The following is a 22,607-nucleotide window of genomic DNA, read 5'->3' on the forward strand; positions in this document are numbered from 1 at the left end:
ATGAAGACTGGTTAGAACTCTGTATAGGGACAGTAGATGAAGACTGGTTAGAACTCTGTATAGGGACTGGGACAGTAGAGGAAGACTGGTTAGAACTCAGTATGGGGACTGGGATAGTAGATGAAGACTGGTTAGAACTCTGTATAGGTACAGTAGATGAAGACTGGTTAGAACTCTGTATAGGGACTGGGACAGTAGAGGAAGACTGGTTAGAACTCTGTATGGGGACTGGGACAGTACAGGAAGATATACTGTGATCAACACACTAGTATCGGTTTGACCTTTAGAAACCCCCAGTAGTGCTGTTAGTATCTTGATGTGTGTTACATAGGACCTTGTGAAAGCTGTCCCTCAGAAAGGACAATAAACACAATCAATCCATCAATTAATCAACGGATAAGGGGGAGCTCTCATCCCCATGTCCACCAGCCATATGGAACAGACACCCGCTGGGATTAGATAGAAACAGAGAGAGATATGTGGAGAGTTGGGCCAACTTTTAGAATGTTGTAGACATTCCGTTACATAGCATTGTTTAAATATTCCCCATGTAATGTTAATGGGGAGTTAAGATGGCTGCCGTAGAATGTTGTAGACATTCCGTTACACAGCATTGTTTAAATATTCCCCATGTAATGTTAATGGGGAGTTAAGATGGCTGCCGTAGAATGTTGTAGACATTCCGTTACATAGCATTGTTTAAATATTCCCCATGTAATGTTAATGGGGGGTGAAGATGGCTGCCGTAGAATGTTGATGTGTAAATACATCACAATGCAGAAACCTCAATATCGAAGTAGCTATCAATCAATCAACCAATCAATTTCCTATCCTACAGGTGACGGCGATGAACCATGTGAGCAACCTGACGGACCACTTCAACGTGACGGTCGACCGTATGAACCCCATGGTCAACCTCACGGTCACCGGCGTGCCTGGCGTGGTCACGCAGGGCTCGGACCAGTTCCTGACCACCTCCGTGGTCCTGGATGTGTCCGTGGACGCCACCTTCCGGTAGGTTGTAGTGTGTGAGAGACGCGCGCACACACACACACACACACGCAGCACGCACCCCAACATATCATAAACACAGACCAAACCAAGCTCATGCTTAGACTGTCTCCTAAACATGTCTACATTTCTCTTTCTGTCTCTCCGTTCCATACACACACACACACACACACACACACACACACACACACACACACACACACACACAGACAGTCTTTGTGTGTGGTAATTGCAGCCTTCTATGTGGGACAGGGTTTTGATTTACAGTCTTGTGGTTAGAGCAGATTGCTGACAGGAATGTTCCCCTCCGTTTCTCTCTCTCCTTCCCTCAGTCTCTCTTCACTCTCTTGTTCATCTCAGTGAGCGATCCTGAGTTTCCACTCCTCTCTCTCCAAACCCTCCACTGCTTCTCAGACACTAGTGTGTGTGTGTGTGTGTGTGTGTGTGTGTGTGTGTGTGTGTGTGTGTGTGTGTGTGTGTGTGTGTGTGTGTGTGTGTGTGTGTGTGTGTGTGTGTGTGTGTGTATGTGTGCGTGTGTCTGTCATCCCTGACTGGATTGATTGTATTGACACCATCGTGCCCTGTCCCCCCCAGGTGGTCGTTTGGAGACGGAGGTTACCAGGAATATGACTTTAAACCTCCCTACAACACCTCCCTGTACCCTCCCCTACCAGACTCCCCTACACAGGTGCTCCTGCCCAACAAAGTCAAGTACAAGTACCAACAGCCAGGTCTGTTAATCCACCTCTATACTGGTTTATAGTGTTCATGCTATATTTACAGTATATTATTTAAAAACAGACGCTTTCACAGAAATCCCGGTTAGTAGATTACCGGATTCAGGAGGGAATAAGCAGAACATCTAGAATCCTCGAACCTGCATTTCTGGAAAACCGGGGAATTTTGGGAATGTTACCAATATTTATCAACCCTACCTGGGAGTGTCACTGGGAATGTTACTGAGATTGATCAACCCTATCTGGGAGTGTCACTGGGAATGTTACTGAGATTTATCAACCCTACCTGGGAGTGTTACTGGGAATGTTACCGAGATTTATCAACCCTATCTGGGAGTGTCACTGGGAATGTTACTGAGATTTATCAACCCTATCTGGGAGTGTCACTGGGAATGTTACTGAGATTTATCAGCCCTACCTGGGAGTGTCACTGGGAATGTTACTGAGATTTATCAACCCTATCTGGGAGTGTCACTGGGAATGTTACTGAGATTTATCAACCCTATCTGGGAGTGTCACTGGGAATGTTACCGAGATTTATCAACCCTATCTGGGAGTGTCACTGGGAATGTTACAGAGATTTATCAACCCTATCTGGGAGTGTTACTGGGAATGTTACCGAGATTTATCAACTCTACCTGGGAGTGTTACTGGGAATGTTACAGAGATTTATCAACCCTATCTGGGAGTGTCACTGGGAATGTTACTGAGATTTATCAACTCTACCTGGGAGTGTTACTGGGAATGTTACTGAGATTTATCAACCCTATCTGGGAGTGTCACTGGGAATGTTACCGAGATTTATCAACCCTATCTGGGAGTGTTACTGGGAATGTTACTGAGATTTATCAACCCTATCTGGGAGTGTCACTGGGAATGTTACTGAGATTTATCAACCCTATCTGGGAGTGTTACTGGGAATGTTACCGAGATTTATCAACCCTATCTGGGAGTGTTACTGAGATTTATCAACCCTATCTGGGAGTGTCACTGGGAATGTCTTGCTACATTTTGGAAAAGAGGACAATGTCATGCTTTTCTCTTTGCCCCTCCCCTTCCTGTGTCTCTGTAGGAGTGTACACCGTCCTGGTGTCTGTGTCTAACCATTACGAGAACAGGACCCAGCGCATCGACATGCACGTATACAGTGTCCTTACCCACGTCGACATAGAAACAGAGCCCCGCCTCCTCCAGGCCGGCCAACCAGCAGCTTTTGAGGCTCACGCCTTGCCCTCGGCCTATGGCATCGTCTATACGTGGGATTTTGCCGATGGCTCCGCCTCCAGAGAGGGGCCTCAACGTCGCGTCAACCACACCTACGGGGTCGGCCACAGTGGCGTCCATAATGTGTGTGTGTCCGTGAATAATACCATCAGCTGGACGAAGGCCTGCGCTGAGATGTTGGTGTACGAGGAGATTAAAGGGTTAACGGCGACCTCCTCCGCCCCGACCGAGCTCAACACCCCGACGACGGTCTCTGCACACCTGCAGGCAGGTAACAACGTCACCTGGAGCTTCGACATGGGCGACGTGTCCATGGTGACGACGGCGGGTTCCGAGGTTCCGCACACCTACGTGAAAGACGGGAACTACACGGTGAATGTGACGGCACGGAATGCGGTGAGCGCCCGCTGGACCCTGGTACCTGTCCAGGTGTTCGTGCTGCAGGTGGTGAGGCTGGAGCCGGCGGGCTGTGTCCGGGAGCTGACCCAGGTCGACTTCCAGGCCTTCGTTTCGGGGAATGCCTCCTCTCACCTGTATGAGTGGAGCTTCGGGGACGGGACCCCCAACCAGACACACCTGGGCAGCCCCAGGATCAGCCACTCCTACGGGGGCAGCGGGGACTACCACCTCTCCCTGCTGCTGTCCAGCGGCGTCAACAAGGCCAACTTCTTTGCGTGGGTTTGTGTCCAGCCGGCGGTGTCCAATGTGACCCTGACCCCAGAGAAGTGCAACTTCAGACTGGGGGAGGAGAGCCGGTTCAGGGCCAGCGCCCGGCCAGACTTCGACTACACCTACCTATGGGATTTTGGGGTGATTGAGGACTCTACACCTGTTCAGGGCCATAAGGACATGGTGTTCACCTATAAAAACCCTGGTCAGTACCTGGTGACGGTCACTGTGTCCAACAACATCTCCTGCAGTAACGACAGCGTCCTGATTCAGATCCAGCGGCCGGTAGGACTGGTCCTGATCCAACATAACGGGACTAGATCCAATAACCTGACTCTGAGGGAGGTGTACCTCTTCACCACCTCATCGCTGGCGCCTGCCAGCCTCTACACCTGGGATTTTGGCGACGGAACGCCCCTCGCCCCCGGCCCGAACGCGACACACGCCTACAACGTCTCTGGAGTCTTCAATGTCACGCTGACGGCTGCGAACCCGGTGAGCAGCAACCACACCTGCGTTGCCGTGGCGGTCCTGGCACCCATCCGCGGCCTGGTGGTCAACGCTGATCGGGTCAACGTCCCCATAAACGCCACAGTCAACTTCAAGGCTCACCTGGAGGAAGGCGATGGCGTGCGGTTTTCGTGGAACCTGTGTGACGGCTGCACGCCCAGGCTCCAAGAATGGAAGACTCATTACACCTTCCGGTCGGTGGGGACGTACAACGTCATCGTCACGGCAGAGAGCGACGTGGGCTCAGCCCAGGCCAGCGTATACATCTACGTTCTGCGGGAGCTGGAGGGGTTGCAGATCCAGCCTGAGGAGGAGATGGGGGGCGAGGGGGGGTGCTGCTACGCTACGAACCGTGTGCTCCACCTCCAGGCTGCGCTGAGGGAAGGGACCAACATGTCCTTCACCTGGAACCTCCTCAGGGAGTTGGCGCCGGTCAGCACTGCGCTCAACCTCAGCGGGAAGACCATCCCGGTCAACTTCTCCACCCCTGGTCCCTGTGACGTCTTCCTGCGGGCCACCAACCTCCTTGGAACGCTCGCGGTGAACAGAACCATCCAGTTCCTCGATCCGGTTGGAGAGCTGTACCTGGAGACCAGCGTCAACCCTGTGGCGGTCAACTCCTCCACTAACCTGACGGTGTTGGCCAGTAAAGGCTCGGACCTGCAGTACCAGTGGTCGGCTGATGAGGGCGCTCTAGGCTGGAATGAGCCCTCTGTGATTCATCGGTTCACTGTTCCAGGAATGAAGGTCGTTACTGTGGAAGTGTCAAATGAGGTCAGCGCCGACACGGTGTCCAAGTTCATTGACGTCCAGGAAGTGGTAACAGGAGTTACGTTCTCTGCGACTAACGTCACAGAGCAGAACTTTGTGGCCACCGGCGTCAATGTCTCCCTCCACGGAGAATTAAGGACCGGCACCAACGTATCTTGGACCTGGCTGTTGCTGGGCAGAACAGAAATGGGACGGAGGGTGTCCCACGTTTTCCAGGAACCAGGGCCGTTCACCGTTATGCTAAACGCTACCAACGACGTTAGCGGCGAGGCGTTTTCCAGAGAGTTGACGGTACAGGATAAGATTCAGGGGTTGGAGCTAAGGGCCAGTAAGAGGATCGCGGCGGTCGGGGAGAGGGTGGAGTTTACCATCGCCAAGGCATCAGGGACGAACGTGAGCTTCATCCTCAGCATCAGCGGAGACTCGACCGTTTTTGGCCTCAACCAGACCTACGTTCACCAGTTCAGCCGGGTCGACACCTACATGGTAAACCTGACCGCACACAACCAGGTGAGATACAGGAGTTCCAGGAGAGAATGCTGCGCATCGTGTTTAGATGACCTTTTTGTATTACTATTTATTTTTATTAAGCATTTTAATATCGTTGTAGTTGATACATTTTTTTTTTACAACTCAAATGTTATGATAGTTGATGTTTGTTGTGTTTTTCTTTGTCTTGTTTTACCGTGACCTCATCATTTCCCCAGGTGAGTTCTGAGCGGCGCCACCTGCAGGTGGAGGTGATGGAGCCAGTGAGCATGCTGAGTATCCTGGACTGCTGTGACGCCGCCATGCCTGTGGGCGTCAAGAAGACCTTGGTAGCCGAAATCCTGACAGGAAACCCGGTGACCTTCCTGTGGACCTTTGACCTTAACCACCTCCCCCTTCCCCACATCGGGAAGGAGGTGACCTACATCCCCGACCAGGCCGGGTCACTCACCATCTACCTGAGGTAAGGTATCAACTGAGTACGGGGCTAGAGACGCAGGGGGATCAGTTCCCTCTGGGGCTGCCAAGACCAAAATGTAGGCTACTAAAAGTCTGTACTGTAAGTCTGTTGTAAATGAGGCCGTGTCGTTCACCCTCTCGTTGAGGTGACGTACCAACTGAATATGGGGCTCACAACACAAAGGTTGTGGGTTCTGCCAGAAACACCAATACTCTCTGTTGAAGTACCAACTTCCTTTGCAACGCCAAAATTTCCCAGGTTTTTACATTCTCTTCGGGAATCTTCGGGAATCTTCTAACTTTTTGGAAATCCTGGTAATTTGGTGAAAGTTACTTTAATTTTGAGCACAGCCAAGGTTGTTGGTTCGATTCCCAGTGGGGCCACCAATATGAAAATCTGCTCTGTTACATGTTGCTTTAGTATTTTCTATCTGCTAAATTCTATCTTTCTTAATGCATCCAGGGCGTTCAACTTGCTCAACGGCCAGAACATCACCAAGCACATCCAGGTGCAGAACGTTCTGACGGAGGCCCGGGTTGAGGCCCGGCCCAGAGACACCTTCATCAACAAGACGGTGATGCTGATGGCGGGCGTCACGCCTCAATCCACACCCGTTACCTTCCTCTGGGACTTTAGGGACGGCTCCGCGCCCCTGCTCTCCACCACCTCCTCTGTTGAACATGTGTACGCGTTCCCAGGTCAATACCTGGTCCAGGTACACTAGGTTTATATTATTTAGTATCATCAACATGTTTATTGACATGTGTTTCTTGATTTTGTATCAATGACAGCAAACTCAATGTCCCTTTACTAGGGACTTTCTATAAGTACAACTATAATAAACATTATGTCTGCTGGACAATACAGTTTCATTACACAAAGCTACACTTTGTTACACCAATGTTCTTACACCATTTTCCAACACGGAGATAGTTGTCATTCTTCCTCCCACCACTAGGGAATTTGCAGCAACCTAAATAAGGTTGTACTTGTACTATGATAAACATTATTTTACACACAGTAACAGTTTTGATTACTGTAAACCAACCCCCAACCCCATTTTATAACAAACACAAATCTAATAAACACAGATTGACCGTAATTCTCCTCCCCACCACTAGGTGAACTGTAGTAACTTGGTGAGCTGGGTGGTTGCCAGGGTGGAGGTGACCATCAGGGTGTTGGAGTGTGAGGAGCCAGAGGTTCACGTAGTCCAGGCTCCTAGGCTAGCCATCTGGCGCTACCAGCCCACCCTGGTGGAGGCTAGCGTGGACCTGAAGGCTTGCATCCGCTACGGAGCCCAGTACCTCTGGGAGATCTTCTCCACCCCGCACTGCAACTACGACCATTCGGTACCGCTTCTTACATCAATATGTTGTTCTGTATTGTGTTGATTATCCACTGTCAATAATACAATCTCAAACCATTGACCCTTCGCTAAGCCCCGACCCCTTGGTTACTGTTGCAACCTCGGGGGGAAAGTTCTGGGCAGGGCTTTGTGAATGGTCACTTGTTCACCTCAGCAGTCAGGTTTTCAAGATGGAGCACTTTCAGTACAGAGCAAAAAACTGTGGTGATGAATGCGTTGTGACTCTATTCACCCTCCGGCCTCCAGGTGGCAGCACCTCTGGCCTCTAAGATCCCTCTCCCGGGGGAAGTAGACGTGCGACGGCTGCAGCTCTCGCTGCCCAAGATGGCTCTGCGTTCGGGGAACTACTCGCTGGTGTTCTCCCTGTCCTACCAGGGGGTTCCCCTGAGGAAGGCTGCCTGTCTACAGCTAACCGTCATGGCCGCCCGCCTGGTTCCTATCATAGAGGGAGGGACCTACAGGTAAGAGGGGCAGATACCGTTGTTCAATAAAGTCACTGATTGCAGGCCAAGCTAAAAATAAGATCTAAAACACTTAAAGGAGGAGTTCAGTATTTGTAAACTCTGTTAGATGGTTCCTCAACCTGAAAGTAGGTTATGGGCCAGGAGAAACTGTGATCCGTAGCCCATTGTAGACTACTTTCACAGTGAGGAGAAACTGTGATCCGTAGCCCATTGTAGACTACTTTCATGGGCCAGGAGAAACTGTGATCCGTAGCCCATTGTAGACTACTTTCATGGGCCAGGAGAAACTGTGATCCGTAGCCCATTGTAGACTACTTTCATGGGCCAGGAGAAACTGTGATCCGTAGCCCATTGTAGACTACTTTCACAGTGAGGAGAAACTGTGATCCGTAGCCCATTGTAGACTACTTTCATGGGCCAGGAGAAACTGTGATCCGTAGCCCATTGTAGACTACTTTCATGGGCCAGGAGAAACTGTGATCCGTAGCCCATTGTAGACTACTTTCACAGTGAGGAGAAACTGTGATCCGTAGCCCATTGTAGACTACTTTCACAGTGAGGAGAAACTGTGATCCGTAGCCCATTGTAGACTACTTTCACAGTGAGGAGAAACTGTGATCCGTAGCCCATTGTAGACTACTTTCATGGGCCAGGAGAAACTGTGATCCGTAGCCCATTGTAGACTACTTTCATGGGCCAGGAGAAACTGTGATCCGTAGCCCATTGTAGACTACTTTCATGGGCCAGGAGAAACTGTGATCCGTAGCCCATTGTAGACTACTTTCATGGGCCAGGAGAAACTGTAATCCGTAGCCCATTGTAGACTACTTTCATGGGCCAGGAGAAACTGTGATCCGTAGCCCATTGTAGACTACTTTCATGGGCCAGGAGAAACTGTGATCCGTAGCCCATTGTAGACTACTTTCATGGGCCAGGAGAAACTGTAATCCATAGCCCATTGTAGACTACTTTCATGGGCCAGGAGAAACTGTGATCCGTAGCCCATTGTAGACTACTTTCATGGGCCAGGAGAAACTGTGATCCATAGCCCATTGTAGACTACTTTCAGGGTGAGGAGAAACTGTGATCCATAGCCCATTGTAGACTACTTTCACAGTGAGGAGAAACTGTAATCCCATAGCCCATTGTAGACTACTTTCACAGTGAGGAGAAACTGTAATCCCATAGCCCATTGTAGACTACGTTCAGGGTGAGGAGAAACTATAATCCATAGCCCATTGTAGACTACGTTCAGGGTGAGGAGAAACTATAATCCATAGCCCATTGTAGACTACGTTCAGGGTGAGGAGAAACTATAATCCATAGCCCATTGTAGACTACGTTCAGGGTGAGGAGAAACTGTAATCCATAGCCCATTGTAGACTACTTTCATGGGCCAGGAGAAACTGTGATCCATAGCCCATTGTAGACTACGTTCATGCGCCAGGAGAAACTGTAATCCATAGCCCATTGTAGACTACTTTCATGGGCCAGGAGAAACTATAATCCATAGCCCATTGTAGACTACTTTCAGGGTGAGGAACCATCTAACAGCAAGTTGTAGAACTACTCCTTTTAAGGGTAAAACAACACACCATCCCTTGTTTTGTTTTCAGATCATGAAATTATCCCTTTTTACTGCACTTGATATACCGTTATGTCTGATGTGGTACTTCCAGGGTGTGGTCCAAGACCCAGGACCTGCAGCTGAGTGCTGAGCAGAGCTATGACCCCAACATGAGCCTGGACAACCAGTCACTACTCCACTACCACTGGGACTGTGTCACCACCTCCAAGGTAAGAACACACTTACACTTGAAGTCGGAAGTTTACATACACTTAGGTTGGAGTCATTAAAACTAGTTTTTCAAGCACTCCACAAATTTCTTGTTAACAAACTATAGTTTTGGCAAGTTGGTTAGGACATCTACTTTGTGCTTGACACAAGTCATTATTCCAACAAATGTTTACAGACAGATTATTTCCCTTATAATTCACTGTATCACAACCATGGGACATCAGGGGAAAATCAAAAGAAATCAGCCAAGACCTCAGAAAAAAATTGTAGACCTCCACAAGTCTGGTTCATCCTTGGGAGCAATTTCCAAACTCCTGAAGGTACCACGTTCATCTGTACAAACAATAGTACGCAGGTATAAACACCATGGGACCAGGCAGCCGTCATACCGCTCAGGAAGGAGACGCGTTCTGTCTCCTAGAGATGAACGTACTTTGGTGCGAAACGTTCAAATCAATCCCAGAACAGCAAAGGACCTTGTGAAGATGCTGGAGGAAACAGGTACAATAGTATCTATATCCACAGGAAAACGTGTCCTATATCGACATAACCTGAAAGGACGCTCAGCAAGGAAGAAGCCACTGTTCCAAAACTGCCATGGAAAAGCCAGACTACGGTTTGCAACTGCACATGGGGACAAAGATCGTACTTTTTGGAGAAATTACCTCTGGTCTGATGAAACAAAAAAAGAACTGTTTGGCCATAATGACCATCGTTATGTTTTGAGGAGAAAGGGGGAGGCTTGCAAGCTGAAGAACCCCATCAGAACTGTGAAGCACGGGGGTGGCAGCATCATGTTGTGGGGTGCTTTACTGCAGGAGGGACTGGTGCACTTCACAAAATAGATGGCATCATGAGGATAGACAATTAGGTGGATATATTGAAGCAACATCTAAAGATATCAGTCAGAAAGTTAAAGCTTGGTCACAAATGGGTCTTCCAAATGGACAATGACCCCAAGCATACTTCCAAAGTTGTGGCAAAATGGCTTAAGGACAACAAAGTCAAGGTATTGGAGTGGCCATCACAAAGCCCTGACCTCAACCCTATAGATATTTTGGGGGCAGAACTGAAAAAGTGTGTGCGAGCAAGGAGGACTCAGTTACACCAGCTCTGTCAGGAGGAATGGGCCAAAATTCACCCAACTTATTGTGGGAAGCTTGTGGAAGGCTACCTGAAATGTTTGACCCAAGTTAAACAATTTAAAGACAATGCTACCAAATACTAATTGAGTATATGTAAACTTCTGAACCGCTGGGAATGTGAAAGCTGAAATAAATAATTCTCTCTACTATTATTCTGACATTTCACATTCTTAAAATAAAGTGGTGATTCTAACTGACCTAAAACAGGGAATTTTTACTAGGATTAAATGTCAGGAATTGTGAAAAACTGAGTTTAAATGTATTTGGCTAAGGTGTATGTAAACTTCCGACTTCAACTGTGTCAGTCAATCAATCAAACGTGTTTTATGACATCAGCAGTTGTTATAGTTACCGGCCCAGACCCCAGGAAGGAAGCAAAGCCAGAGCACAGTGGCCAGGAGGAAACGCAGTGGGCAACCGGGAATTATAGGAGTTACTCATCCAGATATCCTGATGTTTTTCCGAATCATCTGTCCCTATAGGACATAATTCTCTCTCTTCTCTCTCTGTCAAATTCTAATTCTAATTCTAGCTGCTTTATTATAAATGGTAGTAAATAATAATATAACATGGTAGTAAATAATAATATAACATGGTAGTAAATAATAATATAAAATGGTAGTAAATAATAATTTAACATTAAATACAAAAATAATAACAATAAAATGGTAACAGTCAATAGTAGAAATGAAATGAAACTATAACTAACTTATAACTAATTAACGGTCATCTTCTCCTTTATATCAGTACTACTACTACCATCACTAAACTGTTACCATTACCATCCATACCACTACTATTACCACCCATACCACTACTATTACCATCCATACCACTACTATTACCATCCATACCACTACTATTACCATCCATACCACTACTATTACCATCCATACCACTACTATTACCATCCATACCACTACTATTACCATCCATACCACTACTATTACCATCCATACCACTACTATTACCACCCATACCACTACTATTACCATCCATACCACTACTATTACCACCCATACCACTACTATTACCATCCATACCACTACTATTACCATCCATACCACTACTATTACCACCCATACCACTACTATTACCATCCATACCACTACTATTACCACCCATACCACTACTATTACCATCCATACCACTACTATTACCATCCATACCACTACTATTACCATCCATACCACTACTATTACCATCCATACCACTACTATTACCATCCATACCACTACTATTACCACCCATACCACTACTATTACCATCCATACCACTACTATTACCACCCATACCACTACTATTACCACCCATACCACTACTATTACCATCCATACCACTACTATTACCATCCATACCACTACTACTACCATCACTAAACTGTTACCATTACCACCCATACCACTACTATTACCATCCATACCACTACTATTACCATCCATACCACTACTACTACCATCACTAAACTGTTACCATTACTACCCATACCACTACTATTACCATCCATACCACTACTACTACCATCACTAAACTGTTACCATTACCACCCATACCACTACTACTACCATCACTAAACTGTTACCATTACCACCCATACCACTACTATTACCACCCATACCACTACTACTACCATCCATACCACTACTACTACCATCACTAAACTGTTACCATTACCACCCATACCACTACTATTACCATCCATACCACTACTACTACCATCACTAAACTGTTACTATTACCACCCATACCACTACTACTACCATCACTAAACTGTTACCATTACCACCCATACCACTACTACTACCATCACTAAACTGTTACCATTACCACCCATACCACTACTATTACCACCCATACCACTACTACCACATCACTAAACTGTTACCATTACCACCCATACCACTACTATTACCATCACTAAACTGTTACCATTACCACCCATACCACTACTACTACCATCACTAAACTGTTACCATTACCACCCATACCACTACTATTACCACCCATACCACTACTATTACCATCCATACCACTACTATTACCACCCATACCACTACTATTACCATCCATACCACTACTATTACCATCCATACCACTACTATTACCATCCATACCACTACTATTACCATCCATACCACTACTATTACCATCCATACCACTACTATTACCATCCATACCACTACTATTACCACCCATACCACTACTATTACCATCCATACCACTACTATTACCATCCATACCACTACTATTACCACCCATACCACTACTATTACCATCCATACCACTACTATTACCATCCATACCACTACTATTACCACCCATACCACTACTATTACCATCCATACCACTACTATTACCACCCATACCACTACTATTACCATCCATACCACTACTATTACCACCCATACCACTACTATTACCATCCATACCACTACTATTACCACCCATACCACTACTATTACCACCCATACCACTACTATTACCATCCATACCACTACTATTACCACCCATACCACTACTATTACCACCCATACCACTACTATTACCACCCATACCACTACCATTACCATCCATACCACTACTATTACCATCCATACCACTACTATTACCACCCATACCACTACTATTACCATCCATACCACTACTATTACCACCCGTAATAGTAATAGTATAATAGTAATACCAATAATAGTAATAATAAGTCAGTTTCTGCTTACTCTCTCCCCTCCATCTCTCTCCTCCATAAACCCCTCTCTCCCCTCCATCTCTCTCCTCCATAAACCTCTCTCTCCCCTCCATCTCTCTCCTCCATAAACCTCTCTCCCCTCCATCTCTCTCCTCCATAAACCTCTCTCTCCCCTCCATCTCTCTCCTCCATAAACCTCTCTCTCCCCTCCAACTCTCTCCTCCATAAACCTCTCTCTCCCCTCCAACTCTCTCCCCCATAAACCTCTCTCCCCTCCATCTCTCTCCTCCATAAACCTCTCTCTCCTCCATAAACCTCTCTCTCCCCTCCATCTCTCTCCTCCATAAACCTCTCTCTCCCCTCCATCTCTCTCCTCCATAAACCTCTCTCTCCCCTCCATCTCTCTCCTCCATACACCTCTCTCTCCCCTCCATCTCTCTCCCCCATAAACCTCTCTCCCCTCCATCTCTCTCCTCCATAAACCTCTCTCTCCCCTCCACCTCTCTCCTCCATAAGCCTCTCTCTCCCCTCCATCTCTCTCCTCCATAAACCTCTCTCTCCGGTCCATCTCTCTCCTCCATAAATCTCTCTCTCCCCTCCACCTCTCTCCTCCATAAACCCCACTCTCCCCTCCACCTCTCTCCTCCATCTCTCTCCTCCATAAACCTCTCTCTCCCCTCCATCTCTCTCCTCCATAAACCTCTCTCTCCCCTCCATCTCTCTCCTCCATAAACCCCTCTCTCCCCTCCACCTCTCTCCCCCATAAACCTCTCTCCCCTCCACCTCTCTCCCCCATAAACCCCCATAAACCTAAAGAGATGTAGGGGAGGCAGGGAGAGGAAGAGATGGAGAGGGAGGGGAGGGAGAGAGAGGAAGATATGGAGAGGGAGGGGAGGGAGAGAGAGGGGAGAGAGAGGAAGAGATGGAGAGGGAGGGGAGGGAGAGAGAGGAAGAGATGGAGAGGGAGGGGAGGGTGAGGGAGGGGAGAGAGAGGAAGAGATGGAGAGGGAGGGGAGGGAGAGAGAGATGTAGGGGAGGCAGGGAGAGGAAGAGATGGAGAGGGAGGGGAGGGAGAGAGAGATGTAGGGGAGGCAGGGGGAGGAAGAGATGGAGAGGGAAGCGAAGAGATGGTGAGGAAGGGGAGGGAGAGAGATGGAGAGGGAGGGGAGGGAGGGAGAGGGAGGGAGGAAGGGGAGGGAGAGAGATGGAGATAATAAGTGGTCCAAACTGCACCACTAACAGAGACTGAAGAGGAGATAGAGTCATGCCCTCGAACCAACATTCCCTCACCTTGGAAACCTGGAACCAACATTCCCTCACCTTGGAAACCTGGAACCAACATTCCCTCACCTTGGAAACCTGGAACCAACATTCCCTCACCTTGGAAACCTGGAACCAAGAATAATGTTGGATGAATGTCAGACACACAATCACTTATAAATCAGATAATCATAGTTGTCTCTCCCTCCCTCCTCCCAGGGGCCATCGTACTGTTCCAGTCTGAACTTTGGTCTGGGGTCCAGTGGTCCTGTCCTGGGTATCCCTGGCTCTGAGCTCCAGGCAGATGTAGAGTACACCTTCAGACTGACGGTCCGCAAGGAGGGAATGGCCCCAGAGTCTACTACACAGACCGTGAGTACACACACACACACACACACAGACACACAGGCCCTGAGTACACACACATGCACAGACACACAGACCGTGAGTACACACACACACAGACAGACCCTGAGTACACACACAGACAGACCGTGAGTACACACACACACACACACAGACAGACAGACCGTGAGTACACACACACAGACCCTGAGTACACACACACATAGACAGACCGTAAATACACACACACACACAGACAGACAGACAGACCGTGAGTACACACACACAAACACACACACACACACACAGACAGACCTTGAGTACACACAGACAGACAGACCGTGAGTACACACACACAAACAGACAGACCCTGAGTACACACACACACAGACAGACCCTGAGTACACACACACACAGACAGACCCTGAGTACACACACACACAGACAGACCCTGATTACACACAGACAGACAGACCGTGAGTACACACACACAGACAGACCGTGAGTACACACACACAGACAGACCGTGAGTACACACACACAGACAGACCGTGAGTACACACACACAGACAGACCGTGAGTACACACACACAGACAGACCGTGAGTACACACACAGACAGACCATGAGTACACACACACACACACAGACAGACCGTGAGTACACACACACAGACAGACCCTGAGTACACACACACAGACAGACCGTGAGTACACACACACACAGACAGACCGTGAGTACACACACACACAGACAGACCGTGAGTACACACACACACACAGACAGACCGTGAGTACACACACACACACAGGCAGACCGTGAGTACACACACACAGACAGACCCTGAGTACACACACACAGACAGACCGTGAGTACACACACACACAGACAGACCGTGAGTACACACACACACACAGACAGACCGTGATTACACACACACACACAGACAGACCTTGAGTACACACAGACAGACAGACAGACCGTGAGTACACACACACAGACAGACCGTGAGTACACACACACAGACAGACCGTGAGTACACACACACACAGACAGACCGTGAGTACACACACACACACAGACAGACCGTGATTACACACACACACACAGACAGACCGTGAGTACACACACACAGACAGACCCTGAGTACACACACACAGACAGACCGTGAGTACACACACACACAGACAGACCGTGAGTACACACACACACACAGACAGACCGTGATTACACACACACACACAGACAGACCTTGAGTACACACAGACAGACAGACAGACCGTGAGTACACACACACAGACAGACCGTGAGTACACACACACACAGACAGACCGTGAGTACACACACACAGACAGACCGTGAGTACACACACAGACAGACAGACCGTGAGTACACACACACAGACAGACCCTGAGTACACACACACAGACAGACCGTGAGTACACACACACAGACAGACCGTGAGTACACACACACAGACAGACCGTGAGTACACACACACAGACAGACCGTGAGTACACACACACACACAGACAGACCGTGAGTACACACACACACACAGACAGACCGTGAGTACACACACACAGACAGACCGTGAGTACACACAGACAGACAGACAGACCGTGAGTACACACACACAGACAGACCGTGAGTACACACACACACAGACAGACCGTGAGTACACACACACAGACAGACCGTGAGTACACACACACACAGACAGACCGTGAGTACACACACACAGACAGACCGTGAGTACACACACAGACAGACCATGAGTACACACACACACACACACAGACAGACCGTGAGTACACACACACAGACAGACCCTGAGTACACACACACAGACAGACCGTGAGTACACACACACAGACAGACCGTGAGTACACACACACAGACAGATGAAATGTTTACTATTCTATTCAGAACTGTTGTCTGCATCTCTACATTGTTCTTTGTAGTCCATTTGTTTCATTAGAATATGTAAATATTTAGATTTGTTTGTGTTTGATGACTGGTATTGTTTATGCAGCAGACAGATGTTCAGCCAACACAGACTTGATGAAAAGGTTGTGTTCCGACTCCCATAGCGACCACATTAGCATATTACCCATCACCATTAGCCAGGCGGTGTGCTACGGAGCTCCTTACAGGCTGTTTCTCAGTCCTGTTCAGTCTGAACACCATAAACACATGTGATTGTAGTTCCACTCTCCCGCTGCTACTAACTGCTACCTGACAGCTGACCAGGCTGTGTGTAATGGTCCCTAACCCACTGAGTTGGACGTGTGTAAATGGTTATGGTAAGAGGCTTGAGGTTCGGTTAGAGAGGGAAAGGGAAGTGGGATATCTAGTCAGTTGTACAACTGAATGTATTCAACTGAAATGTGTCTTCAGCATTTAACCCCAACCCCTCTGAATCAGAGAGAGAGGGCTTGTTAGGGTAAGGGGGTGGGGGGGCTAAAGGAGGAGGGGGGTTGAGAGAGATAGAGAGAGAGAGAGAGAGGGCTGGTTAGGGTAAGGGGGTGGGGGGGTAAAGTAGGAGGGGGGTTGAGAGAGATAGAGAGAGAGGGCTGGTTAGGGTAAGGGGGTGGGGGGGTAAAGTAGGAGGGGGGTTGAGAGAGATAGAGAGAGAGAGAGAGAGGGCTGGTTAGGGTAAGGGGGTGGGGGGGTAAAGTAGGAGGGGGGTTGAGAGAGATAGAGAGAGAGGGCTGGTTTGGGTAAGGGGGTGGGGGGGTAAAGTAGGAGGGGGGTTGAGAGAGATAGAGAGAGAGAGAGGGCTGGTTAGGGTAAGGGGGTGGGGGGGGTAAAGTAGGAGGGGGGTTGAGAGAGATAGAGAGAGAGAGAGGGCTGGTTAGGGTAAGGGGGTGGGGGGGGGTAAAGTAGGAGGGGGGTTGAGAGAGATAGAGAGAGAGAGAGAGAGAGAGGGCTGGTTAGGGTAAGGGGGTGGGGGGGGTAAAGTAGGAGGGGGGTTGAGAGAGATAGAGAGAGAGAGAGAGGGCTGGTTAGGGTAAGGGGGTGGGGGGGGGTAAAGTAGGAGGGGGGTTGAGAGAGAGAGAGAGAGAGAGAGAGGGCTGGTTAGGGTAAGGGGGTGGGGGGGTAAAGTAGGAGGGGGGTTGAGAGAGATAGAGAGAGAGAGAGAGGGCTGGTTAGGGTAAGGGGGTGGGGGTGGGGGGTAAAGGAGGAGGGGGTTGAGAGAGAGAGAAGGGTTAAGGTTAGGTTTAGGGTAGGGACGTCCCAACAATCCCAGATAGCATTGACCTATGGCGCGATTGTAGTAAGTAGAGATTGTCTAGATCAAATCAACCTGATTCTAGCCTGGGTATCAGTCTGTTTTGTGCTAACGTTCCATGGCTCGCCTAGCTCGCTCTGCCAAACATTGGCACACGACACGGACTACAAGGAGTGGAATGTTAGCACGAAACAGGTCTGTGGATTTCAGGCTAACTTGGATGTTCAAATGGAGAGTAAAGCAGGACAGAGTGGAGCCCTGGAGAGGAAGGGAGTGTATGTCTCGGTAGAATGAAACACACCCTTCGTCTCAGAGGAGTAAATCATGATTATCATCATTATTTTAATGAAAAGGCTACAGGGAACGGGGACTTGCTCTGGTATATGTTTTGGGAGAGTTAACTGTCATTTCCTAGTCTGTAAACCAACCTACTGGCATGCTAGTCTCTCCCCCCTCCCTCTCTCTCCCCCCCTCGCTCTTTCTCTCAACCCCCCTCCCTCTCTCTTTCTCCCACCCCACCCCCCCTCCTCTCCCTCTCTTTCTCTCAACCCCCCTCCCTCTCTCTCCCTCTCTCCCTACCCCCCCCCCTCTCTCAATCCTTCCGTCTCTCTCTCTCTCCCCCCCCCCCTCTCTCTCTCAACCCCCCTCCTCCTTTACCTCCCCTTCTTTCTTTCTCTGTCATTCTTGTTCCCAGAATTACAGATAATGTAATGTATTTACTGGGAGTTGAATGTACTCTCCCAGGTGCTGGTCCAGAGTGGTCGTATCCCCATGGTGTAATAGTGTGTCTCTCCCAGGTGCTGGTCCAGAGTGGTCGTATCCCCATGGTGTAACAGTGTGTCTCTCCCAGGTGCTGGTCCAGAGTGGTCGTATCCCCATGGTGTAACAGTGTGTCTCTCCCAGGTGCTGGTCCAGAGTGGTCGTATCCCCATGGTGTAACAGTGTGTCTCTCCCAGGTGCTGGTCCAGAGTGGTCGTATCCCCATGGTGTAACAGTGTGTCTCTCCCAGGTGCTGGTCCAGAGTGGTCGTATCCCCATGGTGTAACAGTGTGTCTCTCCCAGGTGCTGGTCCAGAGTGGTCGTATCCCCATGGTGTAACAGTGTGTCTCTCCCAGGTGCTGGTCCAGAGTGGTCGTATCCCCATGGTGTAACAGTGTGTCTCTCCCAGGTGCTGGTCCAGAGTGGTCGTATCCCCATGGTGTAACAGTGTGTCTCTCCCAGGTGCTGGTCCAGAGTGGTCGTATCCCCATGGTGTAATAGTGTGTCTCTCCCAGGTGCTGGTCCAGAGTGGTCGTATCCCCATGGTCTATCTGGAGTGTGTCTCTTGTAAGGCCCAGTCCATCTTCGAGGTCAGTCAGAACTCCTATGTCTACCTGGCTGGAACCTGCACCAACTGTCACCACTTCCACCGCGGGGTAAGACTTGAAAGTGTGTGTGTGTCTCACCTCTGGCCCTGTGCCTTTGTATAATTAAACCACTCTGAGTCTATCAGTGTTCCCCTGTCTCAGTAAGATGAGGTCAGTGTTCCATTGTCTCAGTAAGATGAGGTCAGTGTTCCCCTGTCTCAGTAAGATGAGGTCAGTGTTTCCCTGTCTCAGTAAGATGAGGTCAGTGTTCCTCTGTCTCAGTAAGATGAGGTCAGTGTTCCCCTGTCTCAGTAAGATGAGGTCAGTGTTCCCCTATCTCAGTAAGATGAGGTCAGTGTTCCCCTGTCTCAGTAAGATGAGGTCAGTGTTCCCCTATCTCAGTAAGATGAGGTCAGTGTTCCCCTGTCTCAGTAAGATGAGGTCAGTGTTTCCCTGTCTCAGTAAGATGAGGTCAGTGTTCCTCTGTCTCAGTAAGATGAGGTCAGTGTTTCCCTGTCTCAGTAAGATGAGGTCAGTGTTCCTCTGTCTCAGTAAGATGAGGTCAGTGTTCCCCTGTCTCAGTAAGATGAGGTCAGTGTCAGATTGGATTTGTAATATAATTACTGTAAAACAACATGTTCAGTATGACCTGACCTCTCCTCTCTGACAACAGTTTAGACTGGAACTATCAACAGTAAAATACCTTTCACTTCTCTCTTTCTATCTATCTATCTATCTATCTATCTATCTATCTATCTATCTATCTATCTATCTATCTATCTATCTATCTATCTATCTATCTATCTATCTATCTATCTATCTATCTATCTATCTATCTATCTATCTATCTATCTATCTATCTATCTATCTATCTATCTATCTATCTATCTATCTATCTATCTATCTATCTATCTCCCTCTCCCTCTCCCTCTCCTCTCCCTCTCCCTCTCCCTCTCCCTCTCCCTCTCCCTCTCCCTCTCCCTCTCCCTCTCCCTCTCCCTCCTCTCCTCTCCTAGCGTCTTCGCAACGAGACCCTGGTCCTGGACTGCAGCAGACATTAATTCTCTCTCTCCTCCCCCATAGCGTTGGACAGCAGTCACCCTTCGTAACGAGACCCTGGTCCTGGACTCCAGCAGCACAACAACCGGACGTGACAGTATGAACCTGGTTCTCCGCCAGGGCTTCCTGCAAGACGGACACTCCTACGTCTTCACCCTCCACGTAACCGACGGCAACATGGACCGCGAGGGCGTGGCGTCCATCACGCTACAGCCCAACATGCCCCCGGCGGGCGGGGACTGTGACCTGCGAGTGGGGGGAGGAGGAGAGGGGGGACCAATCAGAACACTGGTGGACAGGGTGTACTTCAACTGTTCAGGTAGACACACTCTATTCTACTCGACTATATTCTACTCTATTCTACTCTACTATATTCTACTCTACTACATTCTACTCTACTATAATCTACTCTACTCTATTCTACTATACTCTACTATACTCTACTATATTATACTATACTCTACTCTATTCTATTATGCTCTGTACTCTACTCTATTATACTATACTCTATTCCACTATACTCTACTCTATTTTACTATACTCTAACCTATTCTCCTATACTATACTCTATTCTACTCTATTCTCCTATACTCTACTCTATTCTACAATACTCTACTCTATTCTACTATACTCTACTCTATTCTCCTCTACTCTATTCTCATATCCTCTATTCTACTATAATCTACTCTATTCTACTATAATCTACTCTATTCTCATATCCTCTATTCTACTATACTCTACTCTATTCTACTATACTCTACTCTATTCTACTATAATCTACTCTATTCTCATATCCTCTATTCTACTATACTCTACTCTATTCTCATATCCTCTATTCTACTATACTCTACTCTATTCTACTATAATCTACTCTATTCTACTATACTCTACTCTATTCTACTATAATCTACTCTATTCTCATATCCTCTATTCTACTATACTCTACTGTATTCTACTATAATCTACTCTATTCTACTATACTCTACTCTATTCTACTATAATCTACTCTATTCTCATATCCTCTATTCTACTATATTATAATATACTATACTATATTCTCCTCTACTCTATTTTCCTCTACTCTATTCTACTATACTCTACTCTATTCTACTATAATCTACTCTATTCTCATATCCTCTATTCTACTATACTCTACTCTATTCTCATATCCTCTATTCTACTATACTCTACTCTATTCTACTATAATCTACTCTATTCTACTATAATCTACTCTATTCTACTATACTCTACTATATTCTCATATCCTCTATTCTACTATACTCTATTCTACTATACTATATTCTACTCTACTCTATTCTCCTATACTCTATTCTACTATACTCTACTCTTTTCTACTATACTCTATTCTCCTATACTCTATTCTACTATACCCTACTCTTTTCTACTATACTCTATTCTACTCTACTCTATTATCGTATACTCTACTCTATTCTCCTATAATCTACTCTATTCTACTATATTCTACTCTATTATCCTATACTCTACTCCTTTTTACTATATTATACTCTACTCTTTTCTACTCTACTCTATTCTACTATACTCTACTCTTTTCTACTATACTCTATTCTACTATACTAAATTCTACTACACTCTACTCTATCATCCTATACTCTATTCTATTCTCCTATACTCTATTCTATTCTATTCTCCTATACTCTACTCTATTCTACTATACTCTACACCATTCTCTATACTCTACTCTATTCTACTATACTCTACTCTATTATCCTATACTCTACTCTATTCTCCTATACTCTACTCTTTTCTACTCTACTCTTCTACTCTATTCTACTGTACTCTATTCTGTTATATTCTACTATATCCTATTCTGTTATATTCTACTATATCCTATTCTACTATACTCTACTCTTTTCTACTCTACTCTATTTTCCTCTACTCTATTATGTTATATTCTACTCTATTCTACTCTATTCTACTGTACTCTATTCTGTTATATTATACTCTACTATACTATACTCTAGTATTTTCTACTCTACTCTATTCTACTT

At 47.3% G+C, this 22,607-nt stretch overlaps 1 protein-coding gene across 1 annotated transcript in view; it reads left to right on the forward strand.

Moving 5' to 3' along the window:
* The window catches only part of LOC109885561 (polycystin-1), a 105,184-nt gene that overhangs the window by 13,022 nt on the left and 69,555 nt on the right, over positions 1-22,607 (forward strand). Inside the window, 11 exon segments of the mRNA XM_031811054.1 lie at positions 839-1,014; positions 1,606-1,742; positions 2,821-5,432; positions 5,630-5,874; positions 6,334-6,586; positions 6,993-7,223; positions 7,487-7,701; positions 9,384-9,501; positions 14,813-14,965; positions 19,447-19,587; positions 20,602-20,896. Coding sequence (XP_031666914.1) covers positions 839-1,014; positions 1,606-1,742; positions 2,821-5,432; positions 5,630-5,874; positions 6,334-6,586; positions 6,993-7,223; positions 7,487-7,701; positions 9,384-9,501; positions 14,813-14,965; positions 19,447-19,587; positions 20,602-20,896 — 4,576 coding nt within the window.

This window comes from Oncorhynchus kisutch, unplaced genomic scaffold (assembly GCF_002021735.2).
Source record: "Oncorhynchus kisutch isolate 150728-3 unplaced genomic scaffold, Okis_V2 Okis01b-Okis20b_hom, whole genome shotgun sequence".
Classification (NCBI taxonomy): Eukaryota; Metazoa; Chordata; class Actinopteri; order Salmoniformes; family Salmonidae; genus Oncorhynchus; species Oncorhynchus kisutch.